Source organism: Pan troglodytes, chromosome 12 (assembly GCF_028858775.2).
Source record: "Pan troglodytes isolate AG18354 chromosome 12, NHGRI_mPanTro3-v2.0_pri, whole genome shotgun sequence".
NCBI lineage: Eukaryota > Metazoa > Chordata > Mammalia > Primates > Hominidae > Pan > Pan troglodytes.
In genome coordinates this window covers 113,909,442-113,934,528 of record NC_072410.2, presented here as the reverse complement: position 1 = coordinate 113,934,528, position 25,087 = coordinate 113,909,442, and the positions used below count along the sequence as shown (strand labels likewise).

General features: G+C 38.9%; 1 protein-coding gene across 7 annotated transcripts in view; it reads right to left on the bottom strand.

The window, feature by feature from the left end:
- MBOAT2 (membrane bound O-acyltransferase domain containing 2) overlaps positions 1 to 25,087 on the bottom strand; it is a 151,023-nt gene that overhangs the window by 89,687 nt on the left and 36,249 nt on the right. For 5 of the 7 annotated variants that reach the window (XR_010149637.1, XM_063790131.1, XM_016946717.3 and 2 more), the window contains 2 exons: positions 15,816 to 15,961; positions 460 to 537 (listed from right to left, as the gene is read on the bottom strand). The exons of 1 other annotated variant lie outside the window; for it this stretch is intronic. Coding sequence is in view for 4 of the 6 variants with exons in the window: in XM_016946717.3 (XP_016802206.1) it covers positions 460 to 537; positions 15,816 to 15,961 (224 nt within the window). In the remaining 2 variants the exon portion in view is untranslated. Of the gene's footprint in view, positions 1 to 459; positions 538 to 15,815; positions 15,962 to 18,264; positions 18,352 to 25,087 lie in introns of those variants that run through there. One more of the 7 variants, XM_016946721.4, reaches the window with a different exon arrangement.

Below are 25,087 nucleotides of genomic sequence, written 5' to 3'. Positions count from 1 at the left end.
TTATTTCCTACCGGTCCTTCTAACTCTCTCTCCAGTCTACTCAGTTCACTGCATCTCTCCACTGCTATCACCTACAGACTAAGCCAGTGGTTCTTCACAGCAGGCAATTTCGCTTCTCCAAGAGACATGTGAAAATATCTGGAAACATTTACGGTCGTCACAGCTCAAGGGGTGCTACTGGCATCTAGGTGGTAAAAGCCAGGAATGCTGCCTAACATCCTAGAAGGCACAGGTTAGTACTGAATGTCAATGAATCATCCATCCCAAAATGTCAACGGTGCTTTAAGTAAAAAGAAGAATGATGCATACCAATGATTTTATTTTTGTATTTATGACAATTCTTCTTTAAAAAGTTATCACAATTCATAATTACTTTTAATGTAATAAATAAAATTCTATTTTGATGCAGTTCTATTCAAGTGAAATATATATTTTCATGTGAACAAAGTGAATACTTACTTGTGCATGTTCTCCACTCCTATGATGATCATGATACAGTAGGAAATTCCACTTTGTACAAGAAAGTGTAAGGCATACCTATAAAAAGTAAGAGCACTATTAGAAGAGGGATGCCAAGTCACAAACATCAAGCTGAAGTGAATTAAGCTAAAAAATACTTATGCGTAACACAGTATTCCCAGAAAAAAAAATAAGGAATGAAACTTCAGGAGCTTAAAATCCTGCAGACACCCTAAAGAGAGAGTCCCATACCACAGGCTCCAGAAGAGCTGGGGGGAAAAAACAAGGCCTAAAGCCACGCCCAGTGCCCAGCACTCCATGTCTCCTGGCTGCATGGAAGCCGTGTGGGATTACGTGGCTCAGGATTATAGCTTTCTTCATAACTCAAGGCACAATTATTTTAAACAGTAATTAATACGAATTTCAGGATCGTCCTGACAGAATATCGGTTGTTTCCCCAAACTAGTTTCTCCAATACCAACTTTGTACTCTGCCTTTACCTTTTTAACAATATGACTGACAAAACAACAAAAAGTGCTAAATATTAGAATTTACAAAAGAAAAGCGTATACTCTTCTCAATACATGATGGCTCAAGTCAAATAAACTTCCTTATATAAATCAAATTCATTAATTTTAATTTGCTGTAACGTATCTACAAACATCCTGGCTAACATGACACAGTCTTTTCTTTTTTTGAGGTGGAGTCTCACACTGTTGCCTGGGCGGGAGTACAGTGGCGCGATCTCGGCTCACTGCAACCTCTGCCTCCCAGGTTCAAGTGATTCTCCTGCCTCAGCCTCCCGAGTAGGTGGGATTACAGGTGCCCACCACCACACCCAGCTAATTTTTTGTATTTTTGGTAAAGACAGGGTTTCACTATGTTGGCCAGGCTGGTCTTGAACTCCTGACCTCGTGATCTGCCCACCTCAGCCTCCCAAAGTACTGGGACTACGGGCATGAGCCACTGTGCCCAGCCCATGACACGGTATTTTCTAATATTCCAATATTCTTGAAATCCACCATTAAATTAGATAATTTACTCATTTCACAAAATTCAGGCAAAACATGATTAGGATGTCTGTGACTAAAATCAATCAAAACTATCCCTAATTTATGCATGTCCGTGCATGCACACACACTCTCTCTACTTTCTTTCCCCTTTGGGGGAATGAACAATTTAAAATAAAATTTTCGAATCATCAGGCACAATTTAAAGTACTTTATTTTTTTTCTTGAACCTCTAAATCTACTTTAAACTACTACTAAGTGTGTTAACCTATGATTCAAATAACTTTTAATCTTTATGGAATAACAGGCACCTCCAATGTGGAAAAGTTATGCAAAATTTTGAACACATTTTTCCATAGAAATATTATAAACCAGTAATAGTCTCCAAGGCAGGCCTGTAGGAGAAACTTATTTGACCCACTGTACAGAATAGGTCAGTCTATCTGTTTGACTGACACACACACACACACACACACACACACGAAAATAATGTTGGCCTTTTTTTAATACCATTATAATCAGAGGAAGCAGAAAAACCTAAATGAGTATAAAAGGAAATAGAAGAAAGCTTTTTTTAAAAACAATTAAAACACACACTTTTCAAATTTATGATCTACCTCTTATGTGTTGCCAACACTAGCAATTCACTGGCTGACTTCTGACTTCGTGCGAAAGGTGACAAGGTCTGCTAGAACACCCTTAAGGGCTTCTTAAATTGCGAGTAGAACTCAATACAGGTACTTATCTTAAACACGGAAAACACATTTTTGAGGACTCTTGGGGGAAAAAAGTGTTCCTTTGCTATGTTAAATTTCTTGAAATATGAGGGATATATCATAACTTTAGAAGCTACAAGTCTTACTTCTCAAACAGTGCTATGGTGCCTCATATCACCTTAAGGTGCCCCCTCCTCTCCTGACATCGCCATTCAGGTGATATGTTTGGCCATCTTTGGAGAGCAGTATAATACTTGGGCAGCCTCCTGCTGTGTAAACCTTCGTTGCTGCAACAATCCAAGTTCAGCAGTAGAAAGTGAATCTGCATTTACCTCTATCTCACTGACCTCCACAACAAGCATTCAGTTGCTTTTCCACTCAATGAATGCACTGGTGATATTCTTCCTAATTTTCTGTACTGAGCTACTCTGCTTGTTCTCATTGGTAAAGTGACCATAATAAACACAGTGGCCACTTGAGATTTTTCAGGATTAAGAGATAATACATTAAAAGCGTTGATGGGGTTATCTAGCACGTAGTAAGCACTCAACTATTAAGTATTATTAGTAAAGTAAAAACTAAAGATAGATATGTTAAAAGTCTATTATCATTCAACCCTCGTGATTTCAGAACTGAGGAAACAAAGATCATCTATCTAGTCAGTATATTCCAACTGACATCAAAACTCAAGTTGTTTCGGGGCAATTTATCCACTGGCTGATTCTCTAAGGAATGCAGCCGGGTAGAATGGAACCCCATGGGCTGTGGATCATCATCTTTTAAGCTACCTAAAAAGTGCTTTGAAAATGAAACAAATGCTTTGTCACAAAACGTTAGTTTGTTTTCAGATATCACATTTTAACTCTTCTGAATTTCAAGTCACACTAAAGGCATAAGGTTTATTTTTAGAAAAAAAAAAAGAGCACAGGTTTTAAAAAAGGTTGAAAACACCTCTTCAATTGTTCCACTAATCTTTACTGAATGTCTACCTTCTGAAAGGCACTGTACTGAACACTAGAAATACAAGTCAATGAGACAGTTTATGTCCTCACAGAGCTCCCAGTCTAGAGAGAAAGACAAGAATAAATAGATTACTTCAATACTGTATGATATATGCTAAAAAAGAGATTAGATAAACACAAAAATTTCCAATCTGCATCACTCTGGATGATGGTAATAACAGATGAATGACTCTGAGTAACTTTCCATGTTCGTAATGACTAGCTATCACGCCATGTTCTTTCTGTAGTTTTACAGATTTATTTCTCACAGTAATCATTCGTTCTATGTCACAGATGAGGAAAGTGAAGCTCAGAGTGGCTAAATAACATGTCCAAAGTCATACAGCCACCAGACCAAGGCACCCACACTGGAATACAGGTTTGCCTGACTTCAGAGTTTAAGCTCTATTCCATTACCCTATAGTGTTATTATCAAGGACATTTAAATAAATAATTAAAGTCTAAATTAATTCTCACTTAAAAGGAACTTGCAGATGATTGTTTTAAAAGAAAAAAGCTAAGACCAAAGAGAAGCAGGTAAACGATCAGTTACAGGCATGACTTGTTTTACTGCACTTTGCCTTACTGTGCTTTGCAGATACTGAGATTTTTCCAACTAGAAGGTTTGTGGCAACCCTGCATCGCGCCAGCCTCTTGGCACCATTTTCCCAACAGCACGTGCTGAGACTTCATGTCTCTCTGGCGTATTTTGGTAATTCTCAACAATATTTCAAACTTTTTCAATATTATTTTACCTGTTATAGTGATCTGTGATCAGCGATCTTTGATATTACTACTGTAATCGTTTGGGGGCACCACAAACTGTGCCCACATAAGAACTTAATTGATAAATGTTAGGTGTGTTCTGACTGCTCCACTGACCGGCAGTCTCTGTCTTCCTCTGTCTCTCTCCCTCTCCTGAGGCTTCCCCATTCCGGAGAGACAACAATTATTGAAATTAGGCCAATTAATTAACCTACAATGGCCTCTAAGTGTTCAAGTGAAAGGAAAAGTTGTATGTCTCTCACGTTAAATCAAAAACTAAAAATGATTAAGCTTAGTGACGATGGTATGTCAAAAGCCAAGACAGGCTGAAAGCTAAGCCTCTTGCACCAGTTAGTCATGCTGTAAATACAAAGAAAAGGTTATGGAAGGAAACTGAGAGTGCTACTCCACTGAACACACAAATGGTAAGAAAGCAAAACAGCATTGCTGCTAATATACAGAAAGTTTAATTGTCTGGACAGAAGCTCAAACCAGCCAAACATTCCTTAAGCCAAAGCCTAGTCCAGATCAAGACCCTAACTCTCTTCAATTCTAGTAGGGTGGAGAGAGATGAAGCTGGAGAAGAAAATTTTGAAGCTAGCAGACACTGGCTCATGATGTTTAAGGAAAGAAGCCATCTCCAGAAATAAAAATCCAAGGTGAAGCAGCAAGTGCTGAGGTTATCTAGATGCTGCAGCAAGTTACCCAGAAGATCTAACTAAGATCACTGATGAAGGCGGCTACACTAAGCAAAAGATTTTCAGTGTAGATCAAATAGCCTCCTACTGGAAGAAGATGCCATAGAGAACTTTCATAGCTAGAGAGGAGAAGTCAACACCTGATTTCAAAGCTTCAAAGGACAGGCTAATGCAGCTGGTGACTTTAAGTTGAAGCCAATGTTGATTTACCATTCCAAAAATGCTGGAGTCCTTAAGAATTACGCTAAATCGATTCTGCCTGTACTCTGTTAATGGAAAAACAAAGTCTGAACCACAGCAGCTCTGCAGCATTGTTTACTGAATATTATAAGCCCCTTGTCGAGATCCATTGCTCAGAAAAAAAGATTCCTTTCAAAATATTCCTGCATATTGACAATGTACCTGATTATCCAAGAGCTCTGACAGAGGTGGACAAGGAGATTAATGTTGTTTCCACACCTGCTAACACAATACCCATTATGCAGCCTGCAGATCAGGGAGCAATTCTGACTTTCAAGTCTTGTTATTTAAGAAATACATTTCGTAGGGCTATAGCTGCCATAGATAGTGATTCCTCTGACGGATCTAGGCAAACTAAATAGAAAACTTTCTGGAAAGGATTCACCATTCTAGATGCCACTAAATACATCTGTGATTCATGGAAGGAGGTCAAAATATAAACATTAGCAGCAGTTTGGAAGAGGTTGATTCCAACCCTCATGGATGACATTGAGGGGTTCAAGACTTCAGTGGAGGAAATAACTCCAGATGTGGTGGAAAATAGCAAGAAAACTAGAAGTGAAGCCTAAAGATGTGACTGATTACTGCAATCTCATGATAAAACTTCTCAACAGATGAGTAATTACTTCTTATGGATGAGCAAAGAAAGTGATTCCTTCAGATGGAGTCTACTCCTGGTAAAGATACTGTGAACACTGTTGAAATAACAACAAAAAAATTTTTTTTTTCCAACTTCTATTTTATATTCAGGGGATACATATATGCAGTACCCAGGTATATTCCATAATGATGAGGTTTAGGGTATGAATGATCCCCTCACCCAGGTACTGAGCAGAGTACCCAACAGTTAGTTTTTCAACTGTTGCTCCCCTCCTTATCTCCCACCTCTAGTAGTCCCCAGTGACTACTGTTGCCATCTTTATGTCCATGAGTACCCAAATGTTTAGCTCCCACTTATAAGTGAGACCATGCAATATTTGGTTTTCTGCTCCTATGTTAATTTGCATAGGATAATGGCCTCCAGCTCCATCCATGTTGCTGCAAAGGGCATGATTTCCTTCTTTTTACAGCTGTGTGGTATTCCATGGTGTATATGTACCACATTTTCTTCATCCAGTCCAGCACTGATGAGCATCTAGGTTGATTCCTAGATGCTCATTGTGAACAGTGAGCATTGCTATTGTGAACAGTGCTGCGATTAACAGGGAAATGCATGTGTCTTTTTGGTAGAATAATTTGTTTTCCTTGGGGTATATACCCAGTAATGGGATTGCTGGGTCAAACGGTAGTTGTTTCAAGTTCTTTAAGAAATCTGCAAACTGCTTTCCACAATGGCCGAACTAACTTACTTTCCCAACGTTGTATGAAGCATTCCCTTTTCTCCACAGCCTTGCCAATATCCGTTGTGTTTTGACTTTTTAATAATAACCATTCTGACTGGTATGAGATGGTATCTCATTGTGGTTTTGATTTGCATTTCTCTGATGATTAGTAATGTGCAGTAATTTTTTCATGTTTGTTGAACACTTGTATGTCTTCTTTTGAAAAGTGTCTTTTCATGCCTTTTGCCCATTTTTAATGGGATTATTTGCTTTTTGCCTGTCCAACTGTTTAAGTTCCTTATAGATGCTGGATATTAAACCTTTGTCAAATCCACAGTTAGCAAATATTTTCTCCCATTCTGTAGGTGGTCTGTTTACTCTTGACAGTTTCTTTTGCTGTGCAGAAGCTTTTTGGTTCTAATTAGGTTCCACTTGTCAATTTTTGTTTTTGTTGCAATTGCTTTTGAGGACTTAGTCATAAATCCTTTCCCAAGGTCAATGCCCAGATAAAATGATGTTCCTTGCTTTTTTTTTTTTCAGGGTTCTTACAGTTTGAGGTCTTACATTTAAATCTCTAATCCATCTTGAGTTAATTTTTGAACATGGTGAAAGGTAGGGGTCCAGTTTCATTCTTCTGCATATGGCTAGCCAATTATACCAGCACCATTTATTGACTAGGGAGTCCTTTCCCCACTCTTTATTTTTATCAATTTTGTTGACAATTAGATGGCTGTAGGTGTGTGGCTTTATTTTGCAGTCTTCTATTCTGTTCCATTGGTTTGTGTCTGTTTTGTACCAGTATCATGCTGTTTTGGTTACTGCATCCTTATAGTATAGTTTTAAGTCATGTAGTATGATGCCTCCAGCTTTGTTCATTTTGCTTAAGATTGCTTTGGCTACTTGGGCTCTTTTTTGGTTCCATATGAATTTTAGTATAGTTTTTTCCAATTCTGTAAAAAATGACATTGGCAGTTTGATAGAAATTGCTTTGGGCAGTATGGCCATTTTAGTGGCATTGACTCTTCCAATCCATAAGCTGAGAGGTTTTTCCATTTGTTGTGTCATCTATGATTTCTTTTAGCAGTGTTTTGAAGCTCTCCTTGTAAAGATCTTTCGCCTCCCTAGTTAGATGTATTCCTAGGTATTTTTTTTTCTGTGTGGCTATTGTAAATGAGATTACATTCTTGATTTGGCTCTCAGCTTGAACATTATTACTATATAGAAATGCTGCTGATTTCTATACATCAATCTTGTAGCCTGAAATCTTGCTACAATCATTTATCAGTTCTAACAGCCTTCTGGAGGAGTCTTTAGGGTTTTCTAAGTATAGAATCATATCATCAGCAAAGACCAAGAGTTTGACTTCTTCTTTTCCTATTTGGATGCCTTTTATTTCTTTCTCTTGCTTAATTGCTGTGGCTAGCACTTCCAGAACTATGTTGAACATGAGTGGTGAGAGTAGGCATCCTTCTCTTGTTCCTGTTCTCAAGGAAATGCTTCCAGTTTGTTTTTTGTTTGTTTATTTGTTTGTTTGAGACAGAGTCTCGCTCTGTCACTCAGGCTGGAGTGCAGTGGCGCGATCTCAGCTCACTGCAAGCTCCGCCTCCCGGGTTCATGCCATTCTCCTGCCTCAGTCACCCAAGCAGCTGGTACTACAGGCGCCTGCCACCATGCCTGGCTAATTTTTTGTATTTTTAGTAGAGACGGGGTTTCACCGTGTTAGCCAGGATGGTCTCGATCTTCTGACCTCGTGATCCACCCGTCTCGGCCTCCCAAAGTGCTGGGATTACAGGCATGAGCCACTGCACCCAGTCAAATGCTTCCAGTTTTTGCCCATTCAATATGATATTGGCTGTGGGCTTATCATTGATGGCTCTTGGTATTTTGAGGTATGTTCCTTTGATGCCTACTTTCCTAAGAGTTTTTTAGCATGACAGGATGTTGGATTTTATTGAAAGCTTTTCTCACATCTATTGAGATGATCATATAGTTTTCATTTTTAATTCTATTTATGTGGTGAACCATTGATTTGTATATGTTGAACCATCCTTGCATCTGAGGAATAAAGCCTACTTCATCATGGTGAATTAACTTTTTGATGTGCTGTTGAGTTTGGCTTGCTATGTTATTTTTGCATCTATGTTCGTCAGGGATATTGGCCTGTAGTTTTCTTTCTTTGTTGTGTCTGCCAGGTTTTGGTATCAGAGTGATGCTGGCTTCACAGAATGAGTTAATAAGGGGTCCCTTCTCCTCAATTTTTTTGTAATACTTTCAGTAGAATACTGGTACCAGCTTTTTTTTTTTTTTTGAGACAGAGTCTCACTCTGTCAGCCAGGCTGGAGTACAGTGGCATGGTCTGGGCTCACTGCAATCTCTGTCTCCTGAGCTCAAGCAATTCTCCTGCCTCAGCCTCCCAAGTAGCTGGGATTACAGACATGTGTCACCACACCTGGCTAATTTTTGTGTTTTTAGTAGAGATGGGGTTTTGCCATGTTGGCCAGGCTGGTCTTGAACTCCTGACCTCAGGTAATATACCCACCTTGGCCTCCCAATGTGCTGGGATTACAAGTGTGAGCCACCGTGCCCTGCCACTAGCTCTTCTTAGTACATCTAATAGAAATCAGCTGTGAATCTATCTGGTCAAGGGCTTTTTTTGTGGTTGGTAGGTTTTTCATTACAGGTTCAATTTTAGAACTCAGTATTGGTCTGTTTGGTGTTTCAATTTCTTCCTGATTCAATCTTAAGAGACTGTGTATTTCCAGGAATTTATCCATTTCCTCTAGATTTTCTAGTTTGTGTGCACAGAGATGTTTATAATAGTCTCTGAGGATCTTTTTGTATTTCTGTGGGATCAGTTGTAATGTCACCTTTGTCAATTCTGATTGTGCTTATTTGGATTTTCTCTCTTTGTTAATCTAGCTAGCAATCTATTGGTCCTCTTTATCCTTTTAAAGAACAAACTTTTGGTTTTATTGAGTCTTTGGTTGGATTTTTGGGTCTCAATTTCATTCAGTTCAGCTCTAATTTTAGTTATTTCTTTTCTTCTGCTAGCTTTGAGGTTAGTTTGTTCTCGTTTTTCTAGTTCCTCTAGGTGTGATGTTAGATCATTAATTTGAGATCTAACTTTTTGAGGTGGGTGTTTATCACTGTATACTTTCCTCTTAACACGCTTTTGCTGCATCCCAGAGATTTTGGTATATTGTGTCTCTGTTTTCATTTATTTCAAAGAATTTTTATGCTTCTGCTTTGATTTGTTTATCTGAAGTAATTCAGGAGCAAACTGTTTAATTTCCATGTAATTGTGTGGTTTTGAGAGATCTTCTTGGTATTGATTTCCATTTTTATTCAATTGTGGTCCAAGAGTATAGATAGTATGATTTCAGTTTTTCTGAATGTATTGAGACTTGCTTTATGCCTGAGCATGTGGTTGATCTTGAAGTACATTCCATGTGCAGATGAAAAAAATGTATATTCTGTGGCTGATGGGTGGAGTATTCTGTAGATGTTTATTAGGTCCACCTAGTCAAGTGATGACTATAAGTACAGAATTAATTTATTAGTTTTCTGCCTCATTGATCTGTCTAATGCTGTCAGTGGGAGTTAAAGTTCCCCACTATTAATGTGTGGCTAAGTCTTTTCATAGGTCTAGAAGTACCTGTCTTATCAATCTAAGTGCTCCAATGTTGCGCATGTACACACTTAGGATAGTTAAATCTTCTTGAGTTGAACCCTTGAGAGGGAGGATTTTATGTAATTTTATCCAGGTAGAATTGTATGTAATTTTATGATTTTATGCATGTAGGTTTCATTATGTAACGCCCTTTTTTTTTTTTTTTCTGTTGCCGGTTTTATCATATATAAGAATAGCAAGCAACCTCTGCTTTTTTTTTTTCCATTTGCATGGTAGATCTTTCTCCAACCCTTTACTTTGAGCCTGGTGGATGTCATTATGTGTGAGATGGGGCTCTTGAAAACCACAGAAGAATGGGTCTTTTGTTTTTATTCCACTTGCCACTCTGCCTTTTAAGTGGAGCATGTAGGTCATTTATATTCAAAGTTAATATTGATATGTGAGGTTTTCATTCTATCATGACATTGTTACCTGGTTGCTTTGTAGTTTCTAATGTGTGGCTGCTTTACAGGGTCTGTGGGCTATATATTTATGTTGTTTTTTGTGGTAGCAGGTATGTTCTTTGTTTCTGTGTTAGAACTCCCTTAAGGATCTAAGGCTGGTCTGATGGTAACAAATTCCCTTAGTGCTTGCTTGTCTAGAAAAGAGTCTAGTTCTCCTTCACTTAAGAAGTTTAGTTTGGTGGGTTATGAAATTCTTGGTTGGAATTTCTTTAAGAATGCTGAAAATAGCTCTCCAATCTGTCCTGGCTTGTAAGGTTAGCCTGATGGGGTTCCCTTTGTATATAACTTGCCCTTTTTCTTGAGCTGCCTTTAAGATTTTTTTCTTTAGCATTGACCTTGGACAGTCTGGTGACTATATGCCTTGCTGATAATCATTTTGTATACTATCTTGCAGATGTTTTCTGGATTTCTTATATATGGATGGCTACTTCTAGCAAGATTAGGGAAGTTTTCCTGAATAATTCCCTCAAATACATTTTCCAAGTTGTTTGCTTTTTCTCCTTCTCTCTCAGGAATGCTAATAATTTGTACATTTGGTTGCTTCACATAATCCCATATTTCCTGAAGATTTTGTTCATTTATTAAAATTCTTTTTTATTTTTGTCTGATTGGGTTAGTTCCAAAGACTGGTCTTCAAGCTCTGAAATTCTTTTGGTCCAGTCTACTGATAAAGCTTTCAACTGTATTTTAAAATTCCTTGAGTGAGTTTTTCAATTCCAAAAGCTCTGACTGATTTCTTTTACAGATGTTTATCTCTTCCTTCATTTCCTGGATTGCCTTAGAAGTTTCTTTGTGTTGATTTTCAACTTTGTCTTGGATCTCACTGAGCTTCCTTACAATCCATGATTTGATTCTTTATCTGTCATTTCTGAGTCTCCATTCTGGTTAGGGTCCATTGCTGGAGATCTAGTGCAATCATTTGGCAGTGTCACCACATGATGCCAAAATTCTTGCACTGGTTCTAGAGATGCTGGCACTTCTAATTTTTTAATTATTTTCATGCAGGTAAGATTTTTTTCTTTTTCTTTCCTTCCCTATAATGTTATTTCTTCTTTCCTTTTTCTTTTTTCTCCCTTCTTAATGAGTGTGACTATAGAGAATGCTAGGTAGGGCTTTTGGGCTTTGCTTCTATAGCCCTATACACTTCTTTTGGCAGGTTTTATATCAGGCTGTGGAGTTCAACCTACAAGCCCACAGATGGTGCTTATAGGTGAAAGCCAGCTGCAGCCAACATAGCTGCATATATACTTGATCCTTGTTTACTGGCAGAAGCTCTCTATTGCCTCAGGCAATAAGCTGGTTTGTGGAGTATATAGTGGTCTGAGCTCCCTGCTCAGCCCTGGGGGGCAGAGGCCACAAAGAGCAGGGCCAAACAGAGCAGGTTGGCCTACAGATCCCCCAGTGGCAGGCACAGACACTAGCGCCAAGGGAGAATCCAGAGGGCAGCCACCAAGAATGCAGGATTGTGCCTAGGCATGCAGCTGGGAAACCATCTGGGCTCCATGTTCTCTACAAAGGAATGGGAGATGGCTTAAACTTCTAACCTAGAAGAGTTGCCATTCCAGATGCTTGGAAATCTGCCTGGGCATGGAACAGACAGGATACCCTTGAACCACAGTCTATGTCCAGGAAGACTGGGGTGGCTCAGGCTGCTGAACCAGACAAGCAGATGCTCTGAATGCCTGTAGATTTGCCTGGGTGTGGAGCAGAGAGAGCCTCACTGCACCACGATCTATGTCCAGGAGGGGTGGGGTGGCTCAGTCTGCTGGTCCAGGCAAACAGGTGCTCCAAATGTCTGGATTTCTGCCTGGGGGTGGAGCAGAGGCGGCCCTGTCATACCACAGTATCAGTAGAGCAGAGTGGGGCACCCAACAATGACACAGGTGGATCAGTTCCAGGTCGCCAAGCTGGCCTTGGCTGCAAGTGTTGCTGCCCAGGAGAAAGTGCAACTTAGCAGCTCTCCTCCTGCCCCAAGCTTGCAATGGAGGAAAGCACAATACTAGCCCTACAGCTGAGGTGCTTTCCACAATTCTGGCTATGGAGGCCCCTACCCCACTCCAGAGCAGGTGCTCTAATCTCTGGCCCAAGACTGAAATGCCTACACTGCCATGCTGCTGAGTCACCAAGGAATGGCTGGCTTCATACGTGCCTGGATTAAAAATGGTGTCCTGTTCTCCATCCCAGGTCTGGGAGAATGTCTGCAGCTTTTCAAGATGTCTGTCCTTCACAGCGTCTCCAACCCTCTCCCCAAGTTGGCTCCAGGGCTTGGGAGAAACAAAGTGCTCTCCCTCAGACTGGGTTGCTCAGATCCCCAGTGGAAAAGTGAGTCATAGAGAAGGTCTCCCTGCCTCTCTCACATACTGGGGCTTCACTCACTTTTATCAACTGGATGCTATCACGGGGGCTGTTTGCCAGCATTCTCTTCAGGATCTGGGGTGTCCTTCACAATTCTGGTGAATTCCTGTTTTCCTTCTTGAATTAAAGCTCAGAGAGTTGATCTTTATGTACTATCGTGCTATTTCCAAGTGGCTGAGGAACACTGAAAGTCTCTAATCAGCCATCTTGGACTGTAATTTTAATTCAGAATTTAGAATATTACATAAACTTAGTTGATAAAGCAGCAGCAGGGTTTGACTCCAATTTTGAAAGTTCTACTGTGGGTAAAAGGCTGTCAAACAGCATCACATGCTACAGAGAAATCTTTTGTGAAAAGAAGAGTCAATCACTATGGTAAACTTCACTGTTGCCTTATTTTTAGAATTTGCCACAGCAACCCAAACCTTCAGCAGACAACACTCTGATAAGTGAGCAGCCATCAACATCAAAGCAAGACACTCTACCAACAAAGAGATTACAACCCACTGAAGGCCCAGATGATCCTTAGTATTTTTTTACCAATAAAAAATTTTTCAATTAAGGTATGTACATTGTTTTTTTAGGCATAATTATATTGCATACTTAATAGACTAGAATATAGGGTAAATATAACTTTTAAATGCACTGGGAAACCAAAAAAATTTGTGTGACTTGCTTTATTACAATATTCACTGTATTATGGGGGTCTAGAATCAAATCTGCAACATCTCTGAGGCATGCCTGTATATTTACAGAGTACTAACATGTTTTCCAAAAGGGAAGTTGTCAAAATCAATAGCAGATACGATTGCCTTTGAGCCTACAAAAGAAAGTACTGAAATGCAAATCAAAAGAATATATCCCTATTAGTTAATTCCAGTTAGCAAAGAGTTATCTTACACATGGTACAGAGGCATAAACAATCCCTCTTTCCAAAGAAAGAATACAGAAAGCTTTCTCCTTTAAGAAAAAAATAGTGAACTCATTTGAAAAATAAAAATAAAAATCCTGGCTGGGCACAGTGGCTCATACCTGTAATCCCAACACTTTGGGAAGTCGAGCTGGGCAGACTGCTTGAGTCTGGGAGTTCAACACCAGTTTGGACAACATAGCAAAACTCCACCTCTACAAAAAATTAGCCGGGTGTGGTGGCACACACCTGTAATCCCAGCTGCCCAGGAGGCTGAGGTGGGAGGATCAATCACCTGAGCCCAGGAGGTTGAGACTGCAGTGAGCTGTGATCATGTCACTGCACTCCAGCATGGGCAACAAAGTGAGACCTTGTCTTAAGAAATTGAAAAAATAAGAAATCCTGGTTATCACATATAATTTGAAGTACTTCAGACTACCTGACATTAACAATGTCGGGTTACTCGTGACATTGTGTTATAAGGCATCCAAGAAGACTTCACAGCAAGAGAACACTTCCTCAGTAAAAGATTTCTAGGTAAAGAGATGCCTCCTCATCTTTGGCAGTACCTCCATGTTACACAACTGTAGGAGATACTGTTTATATTTTTATCTTCTGCTCTGTCTCCATAGACCACAGAGTGAATGGTGTCCCCTGGAGTTGGCCAATATGAACTACAAGCCCTTCCCAATGCATTATGAAAATATGCTACATAAATATATACTGAATATCAAAGTTATTTGTGGATGAAATGTATAGACTGGGATATACTTTAAAATACTCTACAAAAATAAGTTGGAGAAAGGATAAAACAAGAACGGTGGAATTTTAATAATTGTTGAAGCTGAGTGATGGGCATATGAGGGCTCACTATATTGTTCTTTGTACCTTTGTGTTTGAAAAGCGCCATAATCAAAAGTTTGAAAAATATACACTACTCCATGGCATGATTTATGAAAAGTTTAAATAGTATCACCTGAGAAACCTTAAAAAACTGTGATGATATAAATGTGATGTCAATGAAGCAAAAAAGACCAGACTTGGGTCTTATTTAAGAGGTCGTATTTAAATCTCAATACTAACCACTATCTACCAGGGCAGTGCCTAGCACAGGTAATATGGTAGAGACTGAATAAATTATCCCTAATTAATTTTTCATGAGTTTCTAGGAAACACTTGCAATTGCCACAGGCAAAAATTAGATTAAGAAATATCAGTGTATTCCAATCCTCGTAACTATCAAAAACAACATCCTAGAACAAACACAGAAGCGTCATCAAAGTCCCACAGATTCTACACCCCACAACAGAAACTACTAAGGCACAGACCAAGTGAGTGCATTTTCAACCTCTCAGGGAATTCTGATATCAAACAACAATCTGCAAAAGAGCAAGCCTAGAAGTCCTTCACTGTGAATGGCGAACACTACAGCAGATGAGCATGCAGCACAAGTGCTCACGTAAGAAAGCAAGCTCAGGAAGAGACCACAAAGAGACTGCCGCTGAGAGTTTCTGCTGTTTTGCCAAGACAATGTGCCCTTCTGATTTCTTCAGCATGCACAGCTACCATTTGTTTGTTACTTCCCGTAACAAACAGGAAGTACAGTATTTCTGTATTTAAGGCTCTCGGAGTATCCCTGAGGATTGAGAAAGAGACCTAATGAAAGAAAACACCAACATCCATTTGAAAAGTCAGAAATAAAAGCTTTCCATCATAAATAATTCTTCTCCAGGAAGAACAGACAAATGAACAAACAAAAAGCCTCTTTTTGCTAATGGCAGAATCTAAAAAATGGCAATAAAGTTCTATCAATAGTCTTTATCAGGCTCTTAAAAGCTACTTGCCCAGAGAAAAAACAGGCAAACAAACAAAAACACATTTAAATGGCTTTTCTGTCAGTATAAAAGATCTGCAAAATAGGTGTAAAGAACTACTCATGACAGAATCAAATGCCTTTATATCCTTTTCATCTGTCTTTCCACAAATTATAAATAGTAAATTTTCCTCTAAGACTAAAGAGAGAGCGAGCCCATTTCCCATTCGTTATTTTTTGTTTCAAAAATAAAAATATGAAAGTTGGCCTGGAGAAAAAACTTTTTAAGTAAATATAAGAACAAAACCCTACATAATGTATCTTTCCACACACTCAATTCTCAAATACATCCAAATAGTCTTCATTTTAAAAGGATCAAAATAATTACTTACCATCCAAAGCAAAAAAGTGCAAGATAAAGGCCCAAAAGGGTAGCAACTACATGTCTTATAAAAGAGCTAGTTTTGCTTGAATGTAGATAAGTTCGAAACCAAATGGCTGCTAGCAAGGCAAAGAGTTGGCACACTACAAAGTTGACCTGTAAAGAAAAATTAAAATTTTGTATTAGCAACACAGACCTGAATTTTTCATATCATGTTACATTGAAATTCTCAGGACAAAAACACCAAGGTTACACAAAAATTGACCTTCCAAGTTAACAAAACAAAAACAAAAATTGAGGGAAATCCCAAGGATGAGCCTCAAGTTCCAAGTGATGGGCCAATGCCCACCAATACTGTCTCTGCTAGACCTGGCAGGAGACAGGTGTGGCCACGTGGGGAGAGGTGTAGAAGGACACCTGGAAAAATCTGGTTGACACTGGTTTGCAGACACAGAAACAAAAAGCCCAGGGCACCTATCGGTTAAAGGGAAGAGAAACTTGTTTTAATGACTGAGGGAACCCTGTAACCCGCGAAAAAGAGGAGCACTAAATTTCTTCGCAAAAGCTCTGGGAGGGGTCAATGTCCCCAAGTTCCCTGAGACTATAAGGGCACCAGGGCCTGGAGGATCTGGTGGGATGCAGGACAGTCTATGGCAATAGGAGTAAAGGGGAATCTACTGCGGCCTAAACATCACCACTGTAGCTGAGCTCTGAGGCATCTCAAGGATTGGCTCCCAAGGGGAAGGAATGAATTAGATAAGGGACAAAGCAGCCTTCGAAAAGCTCAAGTCCACCAACCTCAATTTTTAAATTTCCTTATAGTTCACTAGGAACTAAACTGTTCTTGACTTATAGAAGTGAAATACACTCTGGTAAGACTGCTGCTGCTCTTTTCCCTCCAAATAAAAAGACTGAAAATAAGAATCTCTCATGGTATGTAAAGATAGACTGGAGAAAAATCTCCATTTCCTTTTTTTCTTTTCTTTTTTTTTTTTTTAAGACAGGGTCTTGCTCTGTGGCCCAGGCTGGACTGCAGTGGTGAAATCACAGCTCACTGCAGCCTCTACCTCCCGGGCTCGGGCAATTCTCCCACCTCAGCCTTCCAAGTAGCTGGGACTACAGGCACACACCACCATGCCGAGCTAATTTGTGCATTTTTTTGTAAAGACAAAGTGTCACTATGTTGCTCAAGCTGGTCTTGAACTCCTGGGCTCAAACAATCTGCCTGCCTCTGCCTCCCAAAGTGCTGGGATAATAGGCATGAACCATCACACCTGGCCAAAATCTCCATTTCTCCCTTATGAAACATATTCTCATAGAATCTTAGGAATAATAGGCCTTGAAGTCTATAAATAAAGGAAAAAATCCACTGACATTAGGAACCTGCAAAAAAAATACATAACAAAACAATCAGTGTTTCAGGCACCTAAATTGTGAACAAATCACACTATCTACATGTAGCTATTTCCACAGACCCATAGAAATATCTCTGCCTAAAGACACAGACAAGTATGTTCTCTTTCTCGCATATCAAGGAGAAAAACAGTAGAACGTTGTTGTACACTGTCTAAGAAACAATTGTTCTTTAAAACAGACTCAATAAAAGCAAAATGTCTTTCCAAAAGGTTCTAATACTTCCTGCCTTCTAAAGGGTTCTAATGGCATTTTTTTTAATTAAGCAAAAAGTGAATAGAATGGAAAAATTTGTGTTCTTCATATTAACTACTCACATCTACATGGCTTCTTACAGTTTAAAACTTTGTTTCAAGTATCTCTTCTTTCTTTTTCAGATAGCTCCTAATTTAATTATTATAACAAAAATTTACTGAGCATCTACTATGGGCAAACATGGGAAATCTAAACATGCATGAGTCCCAGTCCTAGCTCAGGATGACTTTAGAACCTAATGGAAAACATAAACATATACAGAAGCAACGTCAACCCAACATCAGAGTCTTTTTAATGGTTATATAGAACATCCTTCAAGACACCACAAAAGAGCAAGCCTGAAGGGGTGCCTGCCACAAAGGATGTGAGGGGTAAGCAGGGCCGGCAGCATTTCCCAATCCCGCTGATCTCCACAACCATAGGAGGGGGCAGCTTCCCCTCCCCCATTCCATATCAGTCTGTTCATACATTACAAGACAAAGTATGATTCCTTCCAAGAAAGAGTATGTCAAGGACCACACACATACAGGATTTTACAGAATCTTTGAAATCATCTCTTTTCAACATTGTCATCGTTCAGATAAAGAAAATGAGATCAGGCCTCACACTGGACACTGAATCAAAATCTTTGGGGAGATAGGCCCAAAAATATGTATAAAAAATAAAATGGAAACACAGGTTCTTATGATCCTCAAGGTGCGAGAAGCACTCTGTTGGACAATAAGGGAAAGGGCACTGTAAGGAAGAAAACAACATGAAGGAAGCACTTGGACATGAAAGCGCAAACGCACCGCGTGGCCAGGGACCATGGAAGATGAGGCTGGAAGCGGGGTGGTTCAGAAGTGAGGGCTTTGTATGCCACACCACGGCGTTTGAGCCTATAGTGATGACAAAACCATGGAAGATTTTTAAAACAAGGAAGTGATGAGATTGACCCTCCACCTCTACATATCCAGAACTCTTGGATACCCATGAGAAACTATGAACCACTCAATAGAAAACTGGGTAAAAGGAATGAACAATTTACAAATATCAATGTCCAATAAAATCTGAAAAATATTCTCTCTCAACCATAAGTAACGAAGTGTGAAATAAACCATCAGTGAGGCACTATCTTCCGCCTCTCAGTGCTGCTGGGGACATGAGAAAGCTGGTGCTCTACACTGTTAATCTGACTGTAACTTGGGGCAGCTCTTTAAAGAAAATTGGACAATGGCCACCAAAACTTAAAACATAATATCCTTTACCAAGAAACTGAACATTTACAACTTTACCCCAGATAAAGTGCACAAAAGCACAAGAAGCTTAGGCACACATGAAGATCCACTACACACTGTCAGAGCACACATGCACAGGGCCATCCACAGGGGACTGTTACACAAATAGAGCATTTCACATCTACAGAGAAGCAGCATTTCCATTTCCCATCAGTAGGAAAAAAAAAAAAAAGCTAGATATTTCCCATCAGTAGGAAAAACAAACCTAGATTATCCAATTAATGTAACTGGGGTAACTGGTTTTCCTTTTGGTAAAAACCAAGTTACACTCCCGTTTCATAAGCCACGTTGTTAATATTAATCGTGTGCTTATGTGGCAGGTATGAGTACACACCCCTCAAATCTCCACCCGCAGGGGGCATAATTGACCAACAGCATCATCTGCAGCACACTTGATACCCATCACCAGGCTCATGCCAAGGCCATGCTGGGACCTCCTTAGAACTTCACTTCTCCACAGTCAGGCTCCCTGCCCAGATTCATGCCAAGGCCATACTCCCTACAGCCTGTGCCTCCCCCTGCCCAGCCTTCCTTCCTTCCCCCTCTCCTCCAGAGGGGACTGTCCTGCAGTCCGCAGCTCTCCCTTCTTCTGCCAGCTCCCCAGAGCACTGTCTCATAGACAACTTCCCCAGCTCATCACTTGCTCATCTAATTGCTCCTTGGCACCTGCTCCTCAGAGGACCCAAGCTGACACAACACTCTAAGCACCTTACATTTATAATCTATTTAATCTTCACAATAACCCTATGAGGAGAACTCTACTATTATCTCCATTTACCGAGACTGAAACAGTTTAACTAGTGTAACTCGTTACAAATCAGGTAGTCTAGATCTAGAATTTGAATTCCTGACCACTGCATTATACTGCCTACCACATTTAAAAACAAACCCCAAACAGAATAATGGTCCATAAACAATTGTGATGGTCTTTAGTACCAGTCACCTATATCTGATTCTCTTCTCCTTCTGGGTAGACAGAGGATGTATTTCCTAGTCCCTTGTGGGGACGAGTTTTGGTTGGTGAATTGTTAGCAGAAGTGATGTGTGTTGCTTCTCGGCCAGAACACTTAACTGCCAGAACAAGAATCTTCAGAGTTGTTCTATCTGCAATGTTCCAGAAATGCTGAGGTGCAAATTACCCTGCCAGTCCATGAGTGGGCAAGTAGCAAGAGGGACCTTTGGTGTTTTGAGCCTGTGAGATTTGGAGATAGTTTATTACTGCAGCATAACCTAGCTATGAAAACTAAAACTATATTATATATATCCTAGACAAGAATGTAAGAGATTATAATCTTATGTGATATAACAATAATTTAATATAAATTTTATATATTGAATGGATTTACTCATAAAAATTAAAAACTTCTACAAAACAACAACAACAAAAAAACTAAAAACATCCTAAGTAACAATGTAGAAGGAAAAAGAACCTATATACACACATGGGATACGTAACAAAGAGTTAGTATTCAAAAGGTAGAAAGAACTCCTAAAAGCCAGTAGGAGAAAGATAAACATCAGTTCAAAGATCAGGGCCGAGCGAGGTGGCTCCTACCTACAATCCCAACACTTTGGGAGGCCAAGACAGGAAAATCACTTGAATCCAGGAGTTTGAGCCTGGGCAACATGGTGAAACCCCATCTCTACAAAAAAATACAAAAATTAGCTGGGCATGGTGGTGCACACCAGTAGTCCCAGCTACTGGGGAGGTGAGGTGGAAGGATTGCTTGAGCCTTGGAGGTCAAGGGTGCAGTGAGCTGTGATCACGCCACTGCATTCCAGCCTAGGCGACAGAGTGAGAGCCTGTCTCAAAAAAAAAAAATTGAGGCGGGGGGGCAGGGGGAGGGAAAAAACTAACCCGAAAGTCACAAAAAGAAACTAATTTTTTTTTCTTTGAGACAATTTTGCTCTTGTTGCCCAGGCTAGAGTGCAGTGGCACGATCTCAGCTCACTGTAACCTCTGCCTCCTGGGTTCAAGTGATTCTCCTGCCTCAGCCTCCCAAGCAGCTGGGATTACAGGCATGCACTACCACGCCCGGCTAATTTTTGTATTTTTAGTAGAGATGGGGTTTCTCCATGTTGGTCAGGCGGTCTTGAACTTCTGACCTCAAGTGATCCACCCGCCTTGGCCTCCCAAAGTGCTGGGATTATAGGCATGAGCCACCACACCCAACCTGAAACTAAAAATTAAAATTAGATTTTTTAAAATGTGGTGAAAATAATTATATAAATCTGTATATTTTGATATGGAAGATTACCAAGAAATACTAGTAAGTGAAAGTTACGAGTTGTAGAAGAAAAATCCAAACTATGTATAGACATTCATTTATTAAATATGCATTTATTCTGTAATTATGAGCCTACTATGCTTTTACTATGTGCTAGACATTAATATAGTGTCCATATAGTCCATTTACATATACCATACTTCACTAACTGTAGGTGCTCAGTAGATACCAGATGTGTGCCAGGCAGTGCAGCGCACTGTGCTTTACAAGAAGGGGTTCATGTAATAATCACAGCCACCTTGCACAACCAGGTACCCTTACTCCAGAGCCCATGCTATTCTACTTCCATATGCACAGGCCCAGAAACACTAGACACTAAACCATTAGATGCTGTCACCTCTAGGAAGGAGGTAATGGAGAACGACAGGGACTTGAAATATTCCAGTATTTCTAATACTACACGTACAATGAAGCCTCCTGTGCAAACCCCTCCTCTGGCCCTATTCCTTCCACCCCTCCCACAAAGAGTAACTACCAGCCTTAAGTTTGCTGCAGTATTCTCGTGCATATTTTTATACTTTTGCTACTTGTGTATTTTACATATTGTATTGCTTTGAATATTTTAAACTAAAAATGGTGTAAAACTGAACGTAGGCTTCTGCAATTTTTTTCACTTAATATTACATTGCTGACATTTATCTATGTTGATACACATGGCTCTACCTTATTTACTCATCTTGTGTATTATATTTCATTGTGTTAATACCCAGAGTAGAACCTCCAAGTCAAGCAACATCCACTTGACTAAGTATTGCTAAATTGCTCTCCTAATTATTTATCAGCAATGTGAGTTCCACTGCTCCATATTCTTGACAACACTTGGTACTGTCAGACTACTAATTTTTGCCAAGCTAATAAATATAAAACATTATTTCTCTATTTTTTAAATGTGTATTTCTCCTGATTACTAGCCAGGATGAACATTTTTCTTATGTCTATTGGACATTTAGTTTTCCCTTTATATCCTTTGCCCATTATTCTATCAGCTTGTCTTTTTCTCACTGACTTCTTTAAAAAGAATTCTTTATATATCTGAAACTGATCTTTTGCAAATAGCATCTCTCTCAGTCTACGGCTTAGTCTTGTATCTTTGTTTATGGTGTCTTTTTCAATAGTGATTTCCTTTACGGTCTGTGAGCTCTTTAGCTTTTTATTTTTGCAGTATACATACAACTGTATTACACGAATACATGGACACGCATCAATGTACTTCTTGGTTTAGTTTTTTTAAAAAACAGAAAATAGTTCAAGTGTAATTATATCATTGAGTAAGAGAAACCAGGAATTCTGAATTTTCCACTTACGGCATTAAAACATTTATCTATACCTATTTCCTACTTAAACCAAATACCTTAGTGCTCCCAGTGCTAACATTTTCCATTTCTGTGTAATAAATTTTATTACATTTCACGAATGTGAAATGCTAAGGTATCCTCAATGCTCATGTGAGATCAGTGTTATCTCTACTTTAAAAGGAAACAGCAAGTATGGCAGATGTGGGACCTCAACCTCTGCGATCTCCATCTTACACTTTTTTCCTTTTAGTTCCAAAGTTGAACCTGATCTTATCATTTTTAAATTTTTACTAAGGGTGCTTACACTTTAATTAACATGTGGTTAAAAAATACAAAAATGTTATCCACGAATTTACATTCTGTCTCCACAAAAGATTGTATATTTTCTCCAGCTTTATATGTATATTTTCTGCAGCTTTATATGCTTTAAATTTCCTCCCTCTTACTAGAACACGAGAAAGGAGTTTCTAGGGTATTTAAAATGCATATCAAGCCATACACTTATATGTAATTGAGCAATCTTCTGAAAAGATCTGCACTGTTCAATATGATAGCCACTAGCCACATGCCCATCAACTGCCACACGTGCCCAACAAAAGCTTGTTAATTATCTCCACATCAGAATTAAGCATTCTACACTAAGCCAAAAATTAACCTATAATAATTTTGGAGTAAAAAAACCTTAAATTTCAATATAGCGCAAAGTGATTACAATCTTCAACAAATCAATAAAAACAGCCCCAAAAAATCAATTGTTACATCCACATCTCTACTGATGGAATACAAAATATGTTCTAATTTTTAAAAATAATATTAACGGATTTTTGATAACATATTCTTAACCAGTCCCTCCCAAGGTGAACAGCCAGTCTTTGTGAGACCCTGCATTGATGGAAAGGGGAGTGAGGAGGCGTGAAGTATACAACCTGATGTGAAAGATCAAAGTGTATATCAAAGTTCAAAATGCGTAACAAACTATACACTTATTGCTAAGCAATTTTCTGAACAGATCTGCATTGCTCAATGTAATAGTCACTGGCCCCATGTGGCTATGAGCACTTATATGTGGTTATTCCAAATTGAGGTGTGTTTTGACTGCCAAATACTCACCAGACTAAGAAGACATAGTATAGACAGACAGAACAACCTTCAGTTTCAAGCGCCCTGTGCTGGAATCTTATCTGTGGAAGTTTAGCTGTGTAATAATCATGTGACAGCTAGTTAGAAACAGATTATTGGATTCTAGCTCCGTAACTTTTTATTCCCCAGTCTGAAATGAGACCTTGAATTATTTTTTTTGTTTTTGATTTCCCAGGCAAAACTTATATGCAGCTACGTTTGGAAAACAAGAGTCCTCATCAACCAACCTCGCAGCCACAAACCAACTTCAAAGTTAAGTAAAGATGATAGGGCCCAAAGGCAAAGGAAAGAACCATTTTTTACATCTTTATGAGATAAAACAAAGCCAAATAAGACATCATTACACATCCACCAGATTGCCAAAAGTTTAGTGTCACAATACCAAATGCAGACTACAATGTAGAGCAATGGGATTTCTCATATGTGGTCAACAAGTGCTTTAGAAAAAAATTCAGTATTTTCTTACAGGATTGAAAATAGTCCTACCCATGACAGAGCACTCCAATACCCATGTGTCTAACATGGGGACTAGGAGAGGCATGTACAAGAATGTTCAATATAATGTTGTTCATAATAGCCAAATGCCAAGGAAAAATAAAACCTTTAACAGCAAAATGGCTAAATATATTCTGGTTTATCTGTACAATGGGAAATCACACAGAACAACAAAGATGAAGAAACTATAATTTCTAGAAGAAACCATACATCTCAAGTCAATTCAGAGGAATATATACAACATATAAATGTACTTCACAAAAAGTTCCAAAAAGCAAGCAATAAACCATACTGTCTGGGAATGCCTACATAATTGACATGAAAATGACAATCACTGAAGTCACTGAAGTGTTTACCTATGAAGGGAGAGAACGGGTTATAATAGTGACAGACAACAAGGGACTTTTGTGGGCTGGTAATGTTTCTACTTTTTGCCCAGGGTGGTTACACAGATACTGACTTTTAGTTTTTTATTAAACCTTATGTATTAACAGTAACACTATGTACTGTAATAAATAGACACAAAAAATATGTAATGGCTCTAATGAAACAGAGGTTCACAAAACTGTCCAAAGCAGATACCCTGCTCAAAGAGCTTCACTCGAATAAATGGAAATGCAAAACATTCTTGGATGGGAAGACTCAGAATCATAAAGATGTTACTTTCTCCCTATGTTAATCATTAAATTTAAGTCCATACAATAAAAATGTCAATAGGATTTTTAAAAAAGAAAATTTGATTTTAAAACTAATATTGAAATATAAACATGTGAGATAGCCAGAAAATTTATGACCTTCCTTTCACAGACTAGAACATATTTTTTAGAACCTAGAATGATGAACAGATGAACAGACAGATCAGTGAAATATAACTAGAATTCCAGTGATAGATCCAAACACATAATGGGTATTCAGAATATGATAAAGATAATATCTGAAATATTTTGAGTATAACACAAACTTTGGAAACAATAAAAAAATTAGATACAACTTCATCACATAAATATAAAAAATTCCTTCATGGGCAAAACACCATAAACAAAGTCAAAGGACAAACAACAAACTTAAAAGCTATAGTACGCAGTTCCAAGATGGCTGAATAGGAACAGCTCCAGTCTA